General features: G+C 37.6%; 1 protein-coding gene across 1 annotated transcript in view; it reads left to right on the forward strand.

The window, feature by feature from the left end:
* Positions 1–7,098: 7,098 nt before the first annotated feature.
* The window catches only part of LOC122803872 (kelch domain-containing protein 2-like), a 599,698-nt gene continuing 586,383 nt past the window's right edge, over positions 7,099–20,413 (forward strand). Inside the window, exons 1-2 of the mRNA XM_044073552.1 lie at positions 7,099–7,322; positions 7,515–8,060. Coding sequence (XP_043929487.1) covers positions 7,099–7,322; positions 7,515–8,060 — 770 coding nt within the window. The remainder of the gene's footprint in view (positions 7,323–7,514; positions 8,061–20,413) is intronic.

A 20,413-nucleotide genomic window follows, 5' to 3' on the forward strand; every position in this document is an offset into this window, starting at 1 on the left:
CCCTGGTTCTTCATTATTTGTGCGAGTCACTGTCCTCTAACCTGTCTTACTCCTCATTCAAGATTCAGTTGTTGACCATTTGAACATTTCTATCCACGGATACTCTTCTTTGAAAGCAGTCTCATGATAACATTTTTTGAAAGAGGCTTTGCATACAAAGCCTCCTAGAAAACAGGTGGCTTCTGCTTGGGGTCTAAATTTTGTTTTACTTAAACTAGCTTTTGCTACCAGCACATCTGGCTGACTTGAGGCTCTCAACATGGGAGACCATGTTACTAATTGTTCTGACTTCTGCAAAAGTCAAGAAGAATTAAGAGTTGCATACTCTTATAGTAGGTCATCCTTATCTCATTTTCCGTGAGAACTACTCTTATAGTAGGTCAACCTTATCTCATTTTCAGTGAGAACCAGTCCTTCTTTTATGCCTGAAGTGGTATTCTTGTTTACCTTTAGCCAAGCTAACCATCTCCGTTTTCTTTTAAGAATGTAAAAATGGGAGAGAGAGAGAGGATACTCCATATTTTGGATGTCCACAGACAATCTGGATACTATCTTGACAACCAAAAATCTTTCAGGAACACTGATCAGTTGTTCATTGCCTGTGAAGGTAAGAAAAAAGGACAATCTGTGTTAAAACAGTTCCCAAATGGTTGTCTCATGCTATTTTCTTTTGTAATGCCTACCATGACAGAACAATTCCAGGCAAGGTCAAAGCTCATTCTCATAAGGCCTTGGCTTCATCTGTGGCTTTTTGGAATACATTGGACTCTACAGATATTTTAGTTGCAGCAAGTTGGTCCTCTGTGTACATTTTTACAAAGCACTATAAATTAGATTCCTTGTCAAGGTCTAAGACAGAATTTGCCAGGTCCATTCTACAGAAGCGTGTCCTCATCCCAGTCAAAGTTATTGTATGCTACCTATATAGCCAAGACTACTGATGAACACGGTACAGTTCTGCAAGTTAACTTCCCATAACTGTAGTTCATACCTCTCAGCTGTCCAGAATTTTGCAGATTGCTCAGGTTTTTGCCTCCTATTTTTGGCCTGTTCCTCATAAAATTTGGGATTTTCTAGAAAAATAACTGAGGATTAAAGTCACTGAACAGTAACAGACATTTGAGTTTCAGATTTCATATATTTCAGAAAATGCATGCAACACACAACCTGTTATTCTGACAGCTTTCTAAGTTTATGAGAAGTATTTAAAATCTGTCCGTATTTTTGGGCCTTTGTCCCCCCATTATTTCTTTGTCCAGATTTCTTGGGTTTAAACAGGTCTCGAGGTATGTGGTTGATCTTGGAATGATCAGTGCTTCTTTTGCTACTCCCTCCCTCCAGCCTCCTTGTTGTATGTTTTTGTTGCCAGAGTGAGTATGTTTATTACTATTTTCTTAACATTGACCTTTTCAGGGCTCTAGACAAATGTGGCCAAAGCGCTCTTTTTAATCAGCTCAGCTCAAGCTAACAGATTGGGCATGTGGAAGGTGCCCTTTAAGCTTTGGAAGCTGGATGACTGTAATATCCTTAACAGAATATGACTCGTATAGTTAAGGCTACAGCAACAGTGATCATTTGAACATCTACGGTTACACTAAGTTTGCCAAAAAACTGTACTTTTTTGATTCAGGTAGGTTTCCTGTAACACTATTACTTGTGCATTAGTTTTGCAAATATACAATGCACATTCCTTTTTATTTTCTTATCAATCCATTTATGTTCTAAACAATCAAACTGGCATAGTAAAGTTTGTTTTATTCTACTGGTTTATATACTTATTTATTATAGTCTTGTACAAACTGGTTCTTTATCTGTTTTTATCAGTTTTTCTGCTCCTTTATATATATTTTTTAGTAATGTCTCAAATGCGCCTGATCTCTTTTAAAAAGAACACAGTTCCTTCGCTCCCCAAGAAATAAACAATGTATTAATTATATATATATATAATGTGTATATTTATATATGCATATTTATATATATATATATATATATATAATGTGTATATTTATATATGCATATTTATATATATATATATATATATATATATATATATATATATATGTATGTGTATATATATATATGTATATATATATGTGTATGTGTATATATATATGTATATATGTGTATATATGTGTGTGTATATATATATATATATATATGTGTGTGTGTGTATATAATATATATGTGTGTGTATATATATATATGTATATATATATATATATATATATATATATATATATATATATATATATATGTGTGTGTGTGTGTGTGTGTGTGTATATGTATATATATATATGTATATATATATATATATATATATATATATGTGTGTGTGTGTGTGTATAATATGTATGTATTTATATATAGGTAATATGTATGTATTTTTATATATATATATATATATATATATATATATATATATATATATATATATATATATATGTGTGTGTGTGTATAATGTGTGTGCGTGTGTATATGCATGTATTTATACAAAGATAAATAGCTGATGGCTTTTTAGGTATAGGTTTGTAAAGCTTGTTCCAGTGTTTCTGGCATTGACTGTGTTGGATGGTATATCAGGTGTTACGAATCACTGATTTTTTAATTCTTGACTGCAGCATTATAATATTAATGACACTCTATCCATGAGTTGCTAGATAGCGAATAAATATTTCAGTTGCTGGAGCTGTTTTTAAAAAGTCAAGCTTTACTATCCAGACACAGTGACTCCACCCCTTTGCAAACTAACTCATCTTATCAAGGGTGGTAAATTGCCTTCCAAGAACACTGGTGACTTGAGAGTTTGAACAAATATGACAAGAAAATGAAGTACAATAGGCATTTTCTCATTGGTAGTTACTAATCTCAGTGAATCTAAAGTACCTTACACTGTACAACTTTGACATTTCACTTAATATTGCATAGTGATCTTCATTCAACAAATGCCCTTTACTGTCAGTGCTTCCATTTCATTATTTTTTTGAATCTTGATGTCTAGCATCTTTTCAGTCAACATACTGCTGATTAGTTTTACATGCATCCCTAATCTTAAATGCATTAACTGAACTAATTTTGTGTTCATTAATGGGCAGCTGTGGTGGTCCAGTGGTTAGCTTTGCCGCCTCACAGCAAGACGTTCTATAGTTTGATTCTCAGCTGAGGTGCCGTCTTTGTGGAGTCTGCATGTCCTCCCTGCGGTCGCATGGGTTTTCTCTGGGTGCTCTGGTTTCCTCCCGCATGCCAAAGTCATGCTGCAGGTGGATTGGACACTCTAAATTGGCCCTAGGTGTGAGTGTGTGCATGTGTGTCCCTTCTGTGGAAGGTTGGGTGCTGAGCTGGCAACTCGACACCGTAAAAAAACTCCACTGCCAATTGTTCTGCAGACTGTTGTTATGCTGTGGCGACCCCTAATGGGAAAAGCTGAAAGGAGAAGATTGTTCATTAATCACAAAATATATTCCACTCTGTCATAGTCTCTTTATTTAAAGCAAAAGCAAAATAAAAATTTGTAGTTTGAAAACAAGGACTTTTATCAGACATTATCCAGTAACAGTCTTCACCGTAGTTATGTGGGCAAAACCTAACTGTGCAGCTGACCTTAAAATATCCCTTTCCATAACACTACCACTAAACAAGATAGTTCAGACACTCTCCACAAACATATATATATATATATATATATATACACACGTACACAGTAAATCTACTCCCTTTTCTAACCCTTACTCTAACCCTGAAAACATACTTCAACACACTATATCTGCTTATACTCAAAATCCCAGGCCTACCACAATCCCACTTACTTTTATCAGCCAACCAGGAAGTAACCCAGTATGATGGCAGAAAGTTGTTTGCACAAAGCAAACTACAGTTCACTTGATTTATACAAATTAGTGATAGCCAAGTGAACTGCAACTATATTCATATATATGAAGATACTCAAAATAATCTAAACTTGTAAATATTGATGTTGCCAACATCAACACACAAAAATCAACAAATAAATTGTTGGCACATCATTGCACATGTCTCAGTGCATAACATCAGAGCATGCAACAGTTAGTGAGCTTTTTTTGCAGGTGGAAACCCTCCTGCCCCCCACATCTCCTGCTAATGTAAGTGTGTGTGTACTAAAAATAGATTAAACACCCAAACTTTGACATAAACGGCTAACGGCTGAAAAAAATTGTAAGCAATATGTGCATACTACTGCAAGATAGAACTTTGGTGCATGCAAATAAAAATGTATGTATTTTTGCTCCTGTGTAATGCCCCCCCCCCCAACCCCTACTAATTTTATATTCTTACTTCAAGATTAAACATTATTGGGAAGATGGCATATTTTTCAACCCTGGTAATTTAGTGATATCGTACACCTGTCTGCTGTCTGTTTAGTTGACTAAACAGATTTAATGACAGCTGACTTAATTACTGGCTTCCACATATATGGTTACAGAATGTTTGGTCTTACATTACATAGTTAATATTTTTTTTGATGTTATAACTGTTTAAGTGAAAGCTGCGTCAAGTGGTAGAATGTAGGGTAAGTGGGAGTGGAGAGTAATGACAAAACTTTTGATCTTGCATTATCCTGCCCATCCTTCAACTGTTGGCATTTCACTGCAAAGTGCATCGGATTCTGAAAACTGACTCCTGTCCAAGAACTCAGCCCTCCTTCCCTAGTCCCACAATGAACCAGTCACCTCTCCATTCCTAGATCATATATGCTGCTTCTGTGAATTGGATAACTTTCCACATCTCTCAGATAAGTTTTTGTGTCAAGTATCTTTTTTTCTTGTTGTTGAGCTATAATTTCTCTCACTTATTATTGGTTGTACCTGTCTTAGTTGTTTTTTCTTTCTAAATAAAAACTTTACTCCTTCCCTCTTTCACGTGTTAGGCCTAGTCATTTCTTTTGTCTTGCTGTTAGTTTTTCATGGTGCTTATAGTGTCTGTTGACTGTTATAGTCAGTATGTTTATAGTTTTAGTAACAGGTTTTGTTTTACTTGTGCTTTACTTTCTGCTGTCAATTATTTGTTATTGTTGTGCCTTAACTTTTGGCTTTGAGTTGTGCATTTTGTAAAATGGACAAGGGCTTCAGAAAATGTGCCTGATGTGGGCACAACATTCCATCCTAGGATACCTCGAGTTCCGTGCATTATTCCTGGGGCCAGAACATCTGTTGGCTTCCAGCCACACTTACAAGGGCTTCAGCCCTCATTCTGTTTGGGAATGTAAAAACAAAATAATCTTAAAGGGACTTCTTGCTTCTTGTGCTTTACTTTTTGCTGCTCAGGCCCTTCCCAGAGGCCTTGGCCGCCAAATTTTTTGGAGCTATCTGTTTCTGGTACTGGGACTTCCCCAGTTTGGGCATATTATCATTCCTGATAGTTCCTCATTAGAATTCTTGATCCCCTCCCCCTTCCTCTCTAACATCTACTATGTCTGTTCAGAGCTCTTCTGATTTACACTGGGACAGAATGACAAAAGCCTTCTTCAAATAAATAAACTGGTATGAGTGTTAGCCCATCTCCTTTATTTCTAGGGTGTATTGGATTGGCCTTAGGCCTTTTCCAGAGATTAGCTAATTTCATGATATGGATATCTGGAGCAGAGGTTTTGATGCTATTGTCATTTCAAGAGCTTCCTACATCAACACCTGCTGGATTGGATACCTTGATGCTTACTTGGAAGCATCCATCTCACTTGACTCAGATTCTGTCAGAGTTGACTGGGTCTTGGCATTAACCTCTTGATACTGGATCTTTGTTATTGACCTTTTCAGTACCCTTTTCAGTGTCGGGGTCATCAGCATTCAAGTCATTGACACCAGAGCCATCTGATCCATCACTTTTGGTGGCACAGTGTTTAGTACAGTCAATATTCACATCTTTTAAGGCCAACACAGTACCAACTTAGAAGTTTCCAATGAGTAAAAGATTCCTTGTCAACCTTCAAGTTCCTTGAGAGGATAATAGCCCATTTATGAGCAAGCAGCAGATGCCCCTCTGACTTTCACTTTCTCTTTCCATACCTGTCAGTATGCAGCCTTTACTTATTATCCTTCCCAGGGACTGGGCATTTGTGGAGGTCTTAAACCATCCCATTATGACCATCATGATGACTCTTTGGGGGATTTATTCAAGTCCTCTCCTGAGATACCATGAAAATGTACATGTAAGAGGTGATACATTGACTCCCTTATGAAGTTTCCCCTTTGTACACCAAACTCAGTAAAGGGGATGGATCCCCACATTCCCATTTAGAGGACAACAAGATTGCTGAAATTGTAGAATTAATGTGGCTTACACGTGGAGCTGGCTGGGCCTTCAGACGCTCCTGCTATTCAGATTACCGAACTTAATCCAACAGAGGGGACCAAAGTAGCTGAACAATCCACAGCTTCAGAGGGTGTTTTCAGACCTACCCAGTTAACCATTAAACCCTCTGTTAAGTCTTAAGCCTCCCTTAAAAGCAAAGAAACAGACACAACAATCTCCAGGGCAGGCTTCCATGCCTAAGAAACAAATGCTAAAAATGGCCGAAGACCTAATCACCCTGATCAGAGGGTCCCAACCCCCTCCAGATAAAAGGCCCAGACAAGAGGCAGACTATGAATCTTCAGACCAGGTGTCCATTTCCTCTGACTCATTCTCAGACCTAGGGTATTCCTTACCCCTTTATGAGGATTCCGATGCTGAGGAATCAATTCCATCAGCCTCTCTGCCTGAGGACTATTCCTTTGGGGGAGACCTTACATACCATGAGGGAACATTTCCACTGGGAAGGCCAGGATTACTCAGAATCCAAGAAAAGGCTCAGAGACTTCCTTTTACTGCCTCAACACAGACCCCTTGCTATTCCGCCAGTGTTAGATTTGTGGATGATGTATACACTGAATCCAGCTTAAACCCTGACTCCTTACCACCAGCCCCAATTAAGCCAGATAGATATTACAGAGTCCCTGACTCTCACAAATTTCTATACAAAAGCCCTGTTGCTGACCCTGAAACTATTTCTCAGGGACCCAAAGGGATTAAGGCCTCATCGGCTAAAAACCCAGTCCCCTCTGACAGAGATTCCAGAGCATTAGACAGATGGGGCAAGAAAGCGAGTTTCCAGAATTACCTCCACCGCAGCAGCTTCAAGAACATTTACAAACTTTTCGGAAGCAAGGGGGATCTTCACTTAACCAGCAGCAATATGGACAACAGGGACAAAAACGGACTAGAAATTTTGGGACATACGCCGGTAACTCAGAGAGAAGTTACCAGGTGGATTTTCAGCAGGGCTATAGAAATGGGCAACAACATAATAAAAGGTTCAGAAAATAAGGTATGTACTGAACCGAATATAGTTTTGAATTTATCCCAGTGTGAATTGACCCAAGAAGAGTTTTCTGTATTAAGTTTGGGACTAAAATTTGTCCCGACTGTGTTGCCTCGAGGGCACATAGTCAAACAGGAAGTGTTTAAATTCTTGAGGAAATACATTTGAAATATCATTTTTCTAGGGATTCTATTAGTGAAAATGCAGCATTTAATCCTTCACTCCATGATGTATCCGAGGACAGTTTATTTTCTTGTAATGAAGAGATGGATGAAAGTTTTTTAGATACTAGTGTTAATGTGGTTTCTAATGTTGATTGCAAAATTGATGTTTCACACATACCAGTTTTTAATAAGTTTATGCCACCTTTTATCAACCAACGTATTACACAATTTGGTTCCATGATGGGATTCGGAACTGGAAATATTTGTGATAAAGTAATATTAAATAAACATGAAGTGCCCTATAATTTAACTATAAAAGAATGGCAGGCTTTAAAAACATTAAGTGAAAGAGAAGACATAGTAATTAAACCCTCGGACAAAGGGAATAAAATAGTTATCATGAATGTATTACAATATCATAGTATGTGTATGGAACATCTGAATAATATTGATGTTTATGAGAAGTGTGATAAAAACAAATATGAGCAAGCTATGGCTGAATTTGAGAGAATTTTAGACATAAGTGTTAGATTAGGTTTTTTCAAAGAAAGAGATGTCAGGGATAGGTTATTTAACCAAAGAAGTGAAATAGCTATTTTTTTCTGTCTGCCTAAAATACACAAAAGTTTAGTTAAACCTCTGGGAAGACCTATTATTTCAGCTTGCAACTATTTTTTACATAACATTAATCTAATATTACACGAGTTACTATTGCCCCATGTTCTCAAATCCCCTGTGTATATAAAGGATATTGTAGATTTTTTATATAAAATTTCCCCAGTAGTATGGAGTAAAACCAGATATTGGTTGGTGATTGATGTTAAGAGCCTATACACCTCTATCCACCATAAGGATGGTTTAGAGGCGATGAAGTACTTCATGGGTGATGGCCCTTTATCTCATTTTGTCACCAATATGGTTGAGATTTGTTTGAAAAATAACTATTTTTACTTTGGCAATGTATTATATAGACAGAAACAAGGTACGGCGATGGGGTCAGCTTTTGCCCCCATGTACGCAAACTTTTGTCTTTTTTTGAAAAAAAGTTTCTATTTAATTTGGATTTTATGAAAAAATATGTGGATTTTTATTTTCGTTTTATTGACTATTTAATTTTCATATGTGAGGGGGGTGAAAAAGAGGTAGAGAGTTTTATAACAGATATGCATAGGAATCCCTTTGGTCTTGCTTTCGATGGACTTCAGAAAGGGAACAAAGTTGTATATCTTGATCTTATTTTGGAAGGCATGGAAGACGGGAGTATTTCGTCCAATATTCATAGGAAATTTGTGGACGGTAATCAATATTTACATGCCACCAGTTGTCATCCTCTCCATGTGTTAGAAGCTTTACCATTTGGAGAATTGGTACATGTTTCATGGTTGTGTAGTGATAAGAATGAATTGGTGAAAGAGATGGAAAGAACTAACCAAATGTTTTTGTATAGGGGCTATGACCCAGACAATTTAGAAAAGGCTTATACTAAAATAATGAGAAAGTTAAATATGGAAGGGCTGTACATATAAATAAAAGAATGAATAAACAACATAATAGCAGTTTTCTTGGAGAGAATAAGGGGAAAGGAGATGTTATTTACTATGTAAAAATATACAATATAAAAGGTGAAATAAAAGCTTTGATAAAGTATTATTGGAAATATTTGTTGGGAGATAAAGCTTTGGCAAATATTCTTCCTTATAAACCATTTCCTACAAAAGGGATCGAAATTTAAAGGACATGGTGGTACATGGTAAATTTTCTATGCCAAAAATAGCAATATCAAGAACTATCTTGTGTCGAGGTACAATGTGCTGCAATAGATGCAGTATTTGTAATAATGTTGTTAATACATTTAGGAATATAAATGGGGTTAAATTTGAGCCTAGAGACACATGTACGTGTAGAAGTAGAGGGGTAATATATGCATTAAGATGCCCATGTGAACTTTATTACATAGGGGAAACTAAGAGAGAATTTCATGTTAGATTCATGGAGCATATGAGAGATGTCAAAAATAATAGAGGATAAAATAATTGCTGCACATTTTAGAATGTTTCATAATAGTAATTGGGCCCTGTTGCAGGGTACTGTTTTAGAGACTGTAAAGTCTTTGAGTATGGATGAAAATGTATTGAAACAAAAAATTATTATATAAAGAAAGTATTTTTATTTTAAAATATAAAACTATGATGCCTAATGGTCTTAATAATGAACTAAATTGGAAGTGTTTGCTTTAAGGCAAACTGCTGTGTAATTGGTAGACAGGTGCTGCTAATTGAATGTAATATATAAGAAAGTTTGGTTTGTGAGTTTACTGCTTGATATTCCTTGAAGGTGGAAACACCGAAGCGCTAGAGAGAATAAAAGAAATTTGATTTTCCTGGTTGTCTTTTTTACAATAACAGATGGTTTGTGGTCAGAGTTGTTTCATATTGTGGAGCAGAGGAGAATATGTGGTCTATAGATGGGGCAAGAAAGTTTATACATCTGCAACTTTAGCCATGAGAGCCTTGAATTGCCAGTTTCACATGCTAAAATATCAACAAATTTTAATGTCTCAGTTGAAACAAAAGATGCTTCCAGATTCGGATCCTCCTAATTTGAAAGAAATGCAGGATTTATTGCATGCAGCTGAACAAGTGGGAAAACATACTTTGCAATGTGGTTTTGATTCCTTAGAGGCCTCCTGTAGAGGCTCTGTCATTAGAAGGCATGCTTGGTTAAAAGTACATACGCTACCAGATCATGTTATGGCCAAATTACTGGATGCACCTTTGCAGCGGGATGTGTTGTTTGGAGTTAAGGCAGAGGAGGTATTAAAAAAGATGGAGGATAAGGTAAAATCTATGCAAACGGTCAAAGATTTCTTACAGGTTCAACCTCCTCGTTTTAGCAGAAATTGGCCAGCAAAAAATTGGTCCTTTCCAGTCATAGACCGACCTCAAAGGGACAGATATAGACTTCCAAGAGGTAGAGGTCAGACACAAGGCCCTTACAAACCTCAACAATGGGGTACACCAGGCCAGAAAGAAGGGGAAGACAGACCTCAACCTTATAAATAACGGTCTCAATGACTTCCCACTACAGCTGCCAAACAGCTCTCTCTTGGCAGCCCCCTTAGGAGGAAAACTGGCTGTTTTCTATCACAACTGGCATTGCATCACCAAAGACAAATGGGTTCTCAACATCATATCTCAGGGTTACAGGTTCCACTTCCACACTCTTCCAAGGTTAAAAGGAATGTCAAATCTGCCACCAAATCAATGCACAGAGGCTCAAAAACAAATTACAGCACTCATGGACATGAGAGCTATCCAAAAGGTACCACCACAAGAGCAAGGACAAGGATTTTACTCAAGACTCTTTCTGGTTCCCAGAAAGGACAAAGCCTGGAGACCCATTCTGGACTTTTCTTCTCTGGACACTTACCTGGATATTCCGAAATTCAAAATGTTGACACTACAGCAGCTTCTTCCCATGCTGGGCAAGAAAGCTTGGCTCCTGACTTTGGACCTCAAAGAGGCATACCTGCATGTCCCTGTCAGACAAAACTGCAGAAGATGCCTCAGATTTCTAGCATGTTCAATGCACTATCAATTCTCTGCACTGCCCTTTGGCTTATCTACTGTGCCCAGGCAAAAAGGAATTCAAATTTACCCATACCTGGACGACTGCCTAATCCAAGCAGAGAGCAAGGACATTCTTCTAAAGTATCTGGCTTACGTAAAAAAGTTAAGTTGCCTGGGGTACACAGTAAACGAAAAGAAATCAAAACTAGTGCCCTCACAGCAGATAATATTCCTGGGTGCCAGCTTAAACACAACGGCCCAAATGGCTTATCTCACGCCAGACAAGCAAGGACAACTGACTCAGTATTTTCATTTAATGGCAACAAAGACCCATCTCCCTGCAAGAAAAATTCTGCAGGCCTTGGGCTACATGGCATCTTGCATACTACTAATTCCATATGCCAGACTGCAGATGAGGAAACTACAATGGTACCTAAAGAGTGTATGGTCTCAACACTGTCAAAATTTGGAAACCGTTATACCACTAATTCCTTGCCTTCAACAGGAGTTGCAATGGTGGGCTCAAGCTTGTCACCTCAACAAGGGACAGCCTTTTACTCAACCCACAGCCAGGCAGTCATTGACAACAGATGCATCGGATTACGCCTGGGGAGCACACATGGCAGGAAAATGTATTCAGGGTGAGTGGCCCGCAGAACAGACATCTCCACATCAATCAAAAAGAGATGCTAGCTGTACAAAATGCAATTATATCTTTCAAGGACCTGCTGCATCCAGGACTACTACTACTAAAGACAGACAACACCACAGTTATGTGGTACATAAACAAGCAAGGGGGCACACTCCTACCCCCTCTGCAGACAAGCCATGACCGTGTGGAACACAGCTTTAAACTACCAAGTTCATCTGCAAGCACAATTCCTGCCAGGAGAGAAAAACACACTGGCAGACGACCTAAGCAGAAACATCATGGATCCTCACGCATGGCAATTGAGTCCACAAATATTCAGAATGATAGCACAAAAATGGGGGAAACCAGACATAGATCTGTTTGCATCCCCAATGAACTGCCAACTACAGAAATTCTGCACAAGGAGCTACCATCCACAAGCATGGAAAGTGGATGCCCTCTCATTCAGCTGGAAAAAATTACAAGTATATGCTTTCCCTCCTTTACCTCTCCTTCCAAAGGTACTCATAAAAGCCAGGCAGGAAGAGCCAAAGATGATCCTGATTGCACCAGACTGGCCACACCAGCACTGGTACCCAATCTTAAAGAACTTAGCACAGGAACCACCCTGGATATTGCCTCAAATCCCATAGCTGTTGACACAACACAACAATCAGATACTTCACAGCCATCTAAAGACCTTATATCTAGCTGCATGGAAAATTCCTTAACCAAGCAAGCATTGCCTCTCTCCAAAGCTGTTATGGGCGTCATTCTGGAGGCCAGAAGGCCTAGCACCAGGAAAGCCTACTCGAATAAATGGAAGAGATTCTGTGCCTGGAACCAAGCACACAGCCTTGACCTTCTTGTCCCAAACATTCCTCAGATACTTCAATACTTAACTGAGATGCTGGACAAGGGCCTCTCCTTTTCATCCATCAAGATTCATGCCTCAGACATTTCTGCTCATTACAACACTGATCCACCAATTTTTTCAAATCCTTTACTCAAACAGTACCTTAGAGGGGCTAAAAACATGAGACCGCCCCATAGAGCACCTACACCAACTTAGGACCTCAACTTTGTTTTGGAAAAATTAACTTTACCTCCTTTTGAGCCAGCTAACACAGCAGAATTAAAATATGTCTCTTGGAAGACTGCTCTGCTACTGGCAATAACATCAGCAAGAAGAGTTTCAGAATTACAGGCACTAATGGCAGTGGAACCTTTCCTCATCTTCCACCAGGACAGGGTGTCCTTAAGAACTAACCCAAATGTTTATGCCAAAGGTAGTATCAAGTGTGGCTCTAAACCAAACTATTCACTTGCCAACTTTTTATCCAAAACCACAGAACAAAGGGGAGAGCCTACTACATTCCTTGGACATTCACAGACAGTTGCGCTTCTACTTGAGCAAAACCAAAGCTTTCAGAAAATCTGAACAATTATTGGTAGCATACGCTGCAGGAGCACAGGGAAAAGCCATTTCAAAGCAGGCTATTTCAAAATGGATAGCTCACTGTATACATTTTTGCTATACACACCATGGAAAACCTGTACCTAGCAGCATTAGATCTCACTCCACCAGGGCAACAGCCACTTCAACTGCCTACCTCAGAGTAGTGCCTACCAAGGATATTTTAGAAGCAGCAACATGGAGTTCTGTACATACCTTCACCTAACATTACCATTTGCCTTTATATTCCAAATCCAGAGCTGGCTTTGTCACTGCTGTGCTGCAGGGTCTTATAGCCACCCCTAATGCCTTATAGATCCATCCTCCCTACCTCAGCTTTGGGATTCCACCCAAGTGTAATGACTGCAGCAGTGTCACACGATGAACATAGTACAGTTTTTTACCTACCATAAATGTAGATGTTCGAGTGTAGACACTGCTGCAGTCCAGGTTACCCTCCCTCCTTCCCCTCTTTCTTTCTGATATGTACCTAGGTCTTCTACCCTAATTTTCTAAAGGGAGTATTTGCTGGTAATTAAAAATGGTTGTTTGCTTTTCTATTATGTATTTTACTAGCAATTTGAAAGGCCTACCTATTTGGGGGCACCTGACATCTGGGGCAAGAAAAACTGAAGAAAATGGCGTCGGCTGCATCTTGTATCCCCCTGGCGCACTGACGTCAGGGAATAAGCAACAGCAACCGACGCCGGACCAAGACTTTGGAACTCAGGCCGACTGGGGAACCGCCTGACGGCAGGATAACCCAAGTGTAATGACTGCAGCAGTGTCTACACTCGAACATCTACATTTTATGGTAGGTACAAAACTGTACTTTATCCATAAGCAACAATCCTTTAAATATAATCTACATTTCTTTTCCTGCAAAGTCCTAGACCCAAATTTTTCACAGATATTGCAGTTAGTATTCAGGTATTCCATCTCCAGGCACACCAATTATAAGGCATGTGTGTCTTCAGGTGAAATTTTAATTCCACATTTAGTACATTTCCTGTATCTTGGGTTTTTTTCTTTACCCCCCCCCCTTTTTTTTTTTATTTTTTACATAATGCCAAAAATTCTAATACAAGCGTCAATAAATAGCCAAGAAATCAAGGCAAACTCTGTTCTAATTCTGCAGATAACTGTTGCTCTAAAATAAAAGCAAAAATGTCACAGATAGAATGCCAACCTGTCAGGAGCAAAGGGTAGACACAAAAAATAGCCCAGACTCAGCAAAGATTAATAAACGGAAAGAGTTTGACTTAATTGAAAATACCAGATTTGAAAATAGTTAGAAAATCTGAAGAACAAAACTACCAAAGTCACTAAAAACAAAGCTGGAAGTCCCTCTTGAAGCATTGCAGGAGTCACTAAAAACAAAGCTGGAAGTCCCTCTTGAAGCATTGCAGGAATGCAGCAAACAAAATCTGAAGGAAAATCCCTGAGGCCTATAACGCTGCATGGTGTCTTTAATACTTGTCCTTAAAAGGGCAGACTTTAGCTGGACAAAATAGAGGGTGTGAAACATTATAGGAGGTAAGGGAGCTGCTTTTTTAGCCTGAGAACATCTTAAAATGTTACGTAAATGCTGCCTTTGGCATTTCAATTCTGGTTGTTAAATGAACAGACTAGATCATGTAAGCACTATAGTTATGGAAATTATCTCACACAACTGGTTATCTTGGTTCGGGAAGACTCTTATTATATTACAGTAAATGTGACTGATACCAAGCGCTCCATTATTACAACGACTAGAGCTGAAAGATTATAAGAGGACCACCTTCAGGATGTCATAACAAATGTAGCCCTTCTGAATTAGAATCCAGCTTATAATATTGCAGATGTATGAAAATAAGTCCAAGTCACATTTTCACAGATATTTTGAACTGATATTTATTTAAATGCATGGAAAACCCTGTAGGAATACTTAGAAATCAAATACTTAAACATGAGATTTTCTTATCAGAGGTTACTGCCTCATGCATTTTCCATATAAATTAAATGTGTGTGTGTGTTGTTTTAAATCCACTTAGCTGACTAGTCTAAAGGGAGATTGCTTCTTAATCATGAAGTTCAAATCCTAATACTGTGGGAAAGACTACATTCTCTGGTGGTCCTAGAGGTAATGTATTTTTTAATAAAATATTCAGTACAATGTCAGATAAAACTTGTACTACAGAAGGGATACAGCCTGACAAACAGGTAAACTACTTTCTTATGTAACGATAATATAAATAATCCATTATGTTTGAATGTTTCTGGACATAGAATTTTGTGATGCATGTAAAAAAAGTTTCCATTTGCCCAGACAGGACTTCCAAGTAGGTCTTCCTGGTCGACATACAATCCTTTTTCAAAGAAGATAGATGCCATCTGGGATTAACTGCTAATCTTTCAAATGTCTCAAATTTAAATAAAGCACAAAGCCTGTTTTAAGAAAGAAGAATCTGTTGAAAGCAATGATCATAATCATCTGTTTATTAATCAGGTTAAGCCCACCAACACCCACTACTTTTTCAGGGACAATCTGGGAACAATATCCAGTTAAGTGACTTGCTTATTCAGAGAGTAGACAGTGGAGGCTGTGGGACTCAAACCTAGGGTCTAGGTCTATTAGAACATAGCCTTAAACTTCATTGTCAAAAAATACATGGACAACAGGGTAATAAAAAATAATAAGTGCAAATAAAACAAATGTAGGGGAATATGAGGGAAAAACACTGTCTTGTAGGCCATGTTGAAGTTAGAATAAAGCTGGGAGTGCTTCAGCAACAGGTTTTGAGTAAGGAGAAGTGAAAAAAAAGCAAAACTTTGTCTAAGTAAGAAGAATTTAAGACGATCCCAAAGAACTGCAAGTCCACAGGAAAGCAAATATGCCAGTATAAGGATGCTACCTGCAAAACCTGAGGGGAAGATATACTATTACTTTAAAGTAAAGTTGTCATCTGTGAGGTGGAGTGTTTTCTTCTGCAGCTCTCACTGTGTATAATCTGTTGAGGGTATTTACAAATCAATCAAGTTGATCCAAAAGGTGTACTCTAAGGATTATGCTGTGATCCAGCGTCCAGTTCCATACATTGACTTTTTCCCTGTAAAGTGGATAAGTACTGCAGTGTTTTGTATATTGGGTAGCTGACATAAAAGATGGAGACATGTAATGCCAACTTTATTGGCATTTTCTTCAGACTGTGCCATATAACAAGAACATCCTGCATTAAGCTATGACACTGTTTCTTAAAGATACACACTATGCATTACATCCTGACCTTTTTAGACGAAGGTCCAAGTGACTGAATGAGGTGGCTTTTTCAGTTTTTGTTGCTTTATTTGTGACGAGCTACACTGAACTGTACTGTTCTGTTGTAAACCTGATTAAGCTGTGATACCTGTCTCAACAGTGAGATCCTTATCCAGATTTGTTCATTTATCTGAATTAGTCTTCGGTAGTTTGTACATTATATTGTGTATTTGCAGTAATATACCATATTGTGTTTTCTTAGTCTGCTTTATTTGTTTTTTTAAACAAGAAACATCTTTATTAAATTATCATGTATGACATAGGCAATCTTAAATGTATATAAATCAAAATAAACCATACCAACACAATATCAATTGAAATATTATACATTACCAACCATGACAACACAACTGTAGCTGCAAACCTTGTATATGACTTGTACTGTATCCAGTCATTGTTAGTCAGCCATTACATAGCACGTTCATTTCCTGCCTTCTTTTAAACCTCGTTCCTCTTCTGTATCCTGTCATTGTTAGTCAGCCATTACATAGCACGTTCATTTCCTGCCTTCTTTTAAACCTCATTCCTCTTCTGCATTTATTGATCCCACACTTCCCATTTTTTCCTGTGAAATTTGCTCGTACCCTTTTCTAAAGATCCTAATTCCAGTTGTTTTATCTTCATTACTATTTTTGCTACTTCTAGTTGGTTTAGACTTTGATTTCCATTTTCTAGTAATTGCTTTTTGGCAGCCATGATACTTAAACTCAGCAAGGCCTTACTACATTTAAGCAATTCTGATTCTGTATCCTAGCTCAAAAAAAAAACATTTCCTTAGTTACACCAGTTTGTTCTCCCAGCATCTCTGACGGAGTAGTCTGCAACAATCTTTAAAGTCTCAACTCATTACACTTCCATAAAATAAGGTCCCAGTTTCCTCCCCCCCCCCCCCCCATCACACCTCCAATATATGCTGTCTACTTCAGGAAACATTTTTGGAATCTTCTTGGAGTATAAAAATACCTATGTAAACACATCCAAGCAAAGATCCTAAATCTTCTAGACTTTGTTGTATATCCGGGAGACATACATAGATCCCCCATTGTTTCTTTGTAAATTGCTTATCTAGTCTCTCTTCCCAATCTCCTCTGATTCGTATACTTATCATGCAATATTTTATATGCTGTATTAATTATTCCTTTCTTAATGGCAACTTCTGTTCTAGATTCTACTAAAAATTCTACCAATGTTTGTCAGTTGTTTAGGACCCCCCTCTTTTTTTCTCTTTGCCTGTATTGTCATATAAATCCTTGATAGGGTAGGCAATCTCTAACTTGCAGTCCAAATACTTTCTTGGCGTCTTCTCATTCTGTTACCTTTCCCTCTCTAGTTATTTGCTCCCAATACCTTGGTTCCTTTGCTAGTTTTCTGCAATAAATTCCAGCCCTCCTTGCCTATTGTCCCCAGTTGCAGTCATCACTATCTGGAGAATGTCCTTTCTTCATTCCCGTGTTGGCGTAGTTCTTGGAATAATTTTTGCTACTTTGTGAATATAATATTCTGTATGATTGTTGTTATTCTCCTTAAAAGTCTTCATCCAAAATCCCAGTCTCTCCTTGTTTCTTGAGCTTCCTACTTATTTCATCTTCATCTCTTTCCACTTTGGATTAGAGTTTTATGCTTATGCTATGTATAGGAGCCTTAACTGTGTTGCTGTGGAATACCCATTCAAATCAGGTAATCTCAGTCCACCCTTTCCTATTGGAAGAATAAACTTATCCCACTTAATCTTGCAGTCTTCCCCTCCCAGATAAAATTCTTCATTTTTTTATTAATTGCTATCCACAACTTCTCCTCTGGGTGATAAAAATATGCCAGACCTGTGTATAAGAATAAAGGGATCAAAAACATTTTAAATACTTGTATTTCACTATCGATATCTGTATAAAAGACCCTCCATTTTCTCAGTTTTTGTATTGTCTTTTGTTTAGTCTCTTCCCACATATCCTTAATTGCTACAGTGGAATCATTTTTAATCTATACTCCAAAGTACTTCATTATCATATGGCTAAACCAGTTCATATGTGGGTGCATAATTTACCTCTATTGCCTTTGTTTTAGCTTCATTAGTTTTGTATCCCGAAAAGATTTCAAACTGTCTAAATATGTTCCACAGCACTGTAGTGTCCCGTTCTGGTTTTGTCACATTTAAAATAATATCATCTACAAATAGAGCCAGCTTTTCTTGGCTACCATGCCAATTATATCCTTAAATTTCTGAGTCCCTTATTTTCTTTGCCAGCGGTTCTAAATATAATGCAGATAACAATGCCTGGTTCCTCTGCTAAAGCAGAGATTATCAGAGAGGACCCTACCCACTTTAATTTTCACCTCCGTTTCCTCATGATATCCTTATAATTTTATCAGGAAAAGCAAATTATTCCATTACTCTGCACACAAGCCCTGACTTACTCTGTCAAATGCTTTTCTCTGTATCAAGACCCACCAACAACAGTGGTATTTTCAAGGAAAGAGAACCACAGACTCACCACGATATTCTTAGATTAAAGTTTTGTAAAACAGCTTTATTGGAGGTAAGTGCTTTCGCGTATCAAAAGGATACGCTTCTTCAGACCATGATTTAAAATGAAGCTGCAGCTTCCTTTTTATACAAAACAAAGCATCACCATAATCATTTCAAGTACCAATTGGCAATCAATCAACCAATTAGTGGATTAACATAATTAGTAGCATAAAAACCTTTGATGCAGTGTATTGCACAAAGCATTCACTGCTAGCATATAAAACCAAGGATGTTTCATTTAGCAAATATCAAACAAGTGAATAGTTTCTTTAAAAATTATGAATGTAAATAAAGTATATACATTGAATTTCAGCCTCATAATATGAACTGTATTCATCTAACTGAATAAATAAATATAAATGAATAAATGATTAGGTGAATACATTTTAAATATAATCAATAAAATCAATAGAAATCTATAGAAATCTAAATGTATATATATATATTTATAGTAGTGAATGTAACTGCAAGCTCCACTTTTATATTGGGATGACAAAGAAAGCTAAAAATAGAAATCATGGTCTGAAGAAGCGTATCCTTTTGATACGCGAAAGCGCTTACCTCCAATAAAGCTGTTTTACAAAACTTTAATCTAAGAATATCGTGGTGAGTCTGTGGTCCTCTTTCCTTGGATATTCCTTCTGTTTTGTACCGTGACTCTTCAGTGGAGCAGCTCATTTTGTCTCAACAGTGGTATTTTCTTACATTCTGCTTCCCTTTGGATCATCAGTGTTTTGTTAATGTCAGATATTTGCCTGCCCTCCGCAAAACCACATTGATCAATTATCAATTTCGGCATCACTTTTGCCATTCTCTAGCCATTCTAGACACAAGGATTTTATAATCATGGTTTAGTATTAAAATCGGCTTGTGTGAAGCTGGATAATAATGGACCTTTACACTCTTTAGGTACTACATCTACCACTGTATTCTTCAAGGATGTTGGTACTTCTCCTGTTCTTAAAATACAGTTAAACAAAACCTTCCAAATCTTTCAATTTTTCCGTCCTAGCTTCCAAACTTCCACAGGAATACCATCCTTTCATGGGGACTTTCCATTACCATTTTTATCTCATCTCCTGCTATCCTAATTGTTAGTAATTGAGCCTCCTCTACCTCTAACCTTGGCATATTTAATTTTTCCATAAACATTTCCATTTGTACCTTTTCTTGATTTCCATATTCCTCTGTTTTATACGGACTTTCATATAATTTCTGAGATATTGCTAATACTTCTACAGGATCCCTTGTTGTCTTCCTTGTTATAGGTTCCCTAAGCTTGGTGATGGCTCTTTCTACTTTCTGTTTGAGTCGTTGTGCTAAAAGTGTTTGTGCTCTAGAGTTCTCAAAAAACATTTGCTTAACAGCAGTCTTTCTGAACTCATGCATGCTATTGAGGTCATCCCTTATTTTCTGTTTAGCATTCTGCAGTTGCTTCTCT

The sequence above is a fragment of the Protopterus annectens genome, chromosome 6.part0, assembly GCF_019279795.1.
Source record: "Protopterus annectens isolate FY-2018-M chromosome 6.part0, PAN1.0, whole genome shotgun sequence".
Lineage (NCBI taxonomy): Eukaryota > Metazoa > Chordata > Ceratodontiformes > Protopteridae > Protopterus > Protopterus annectens.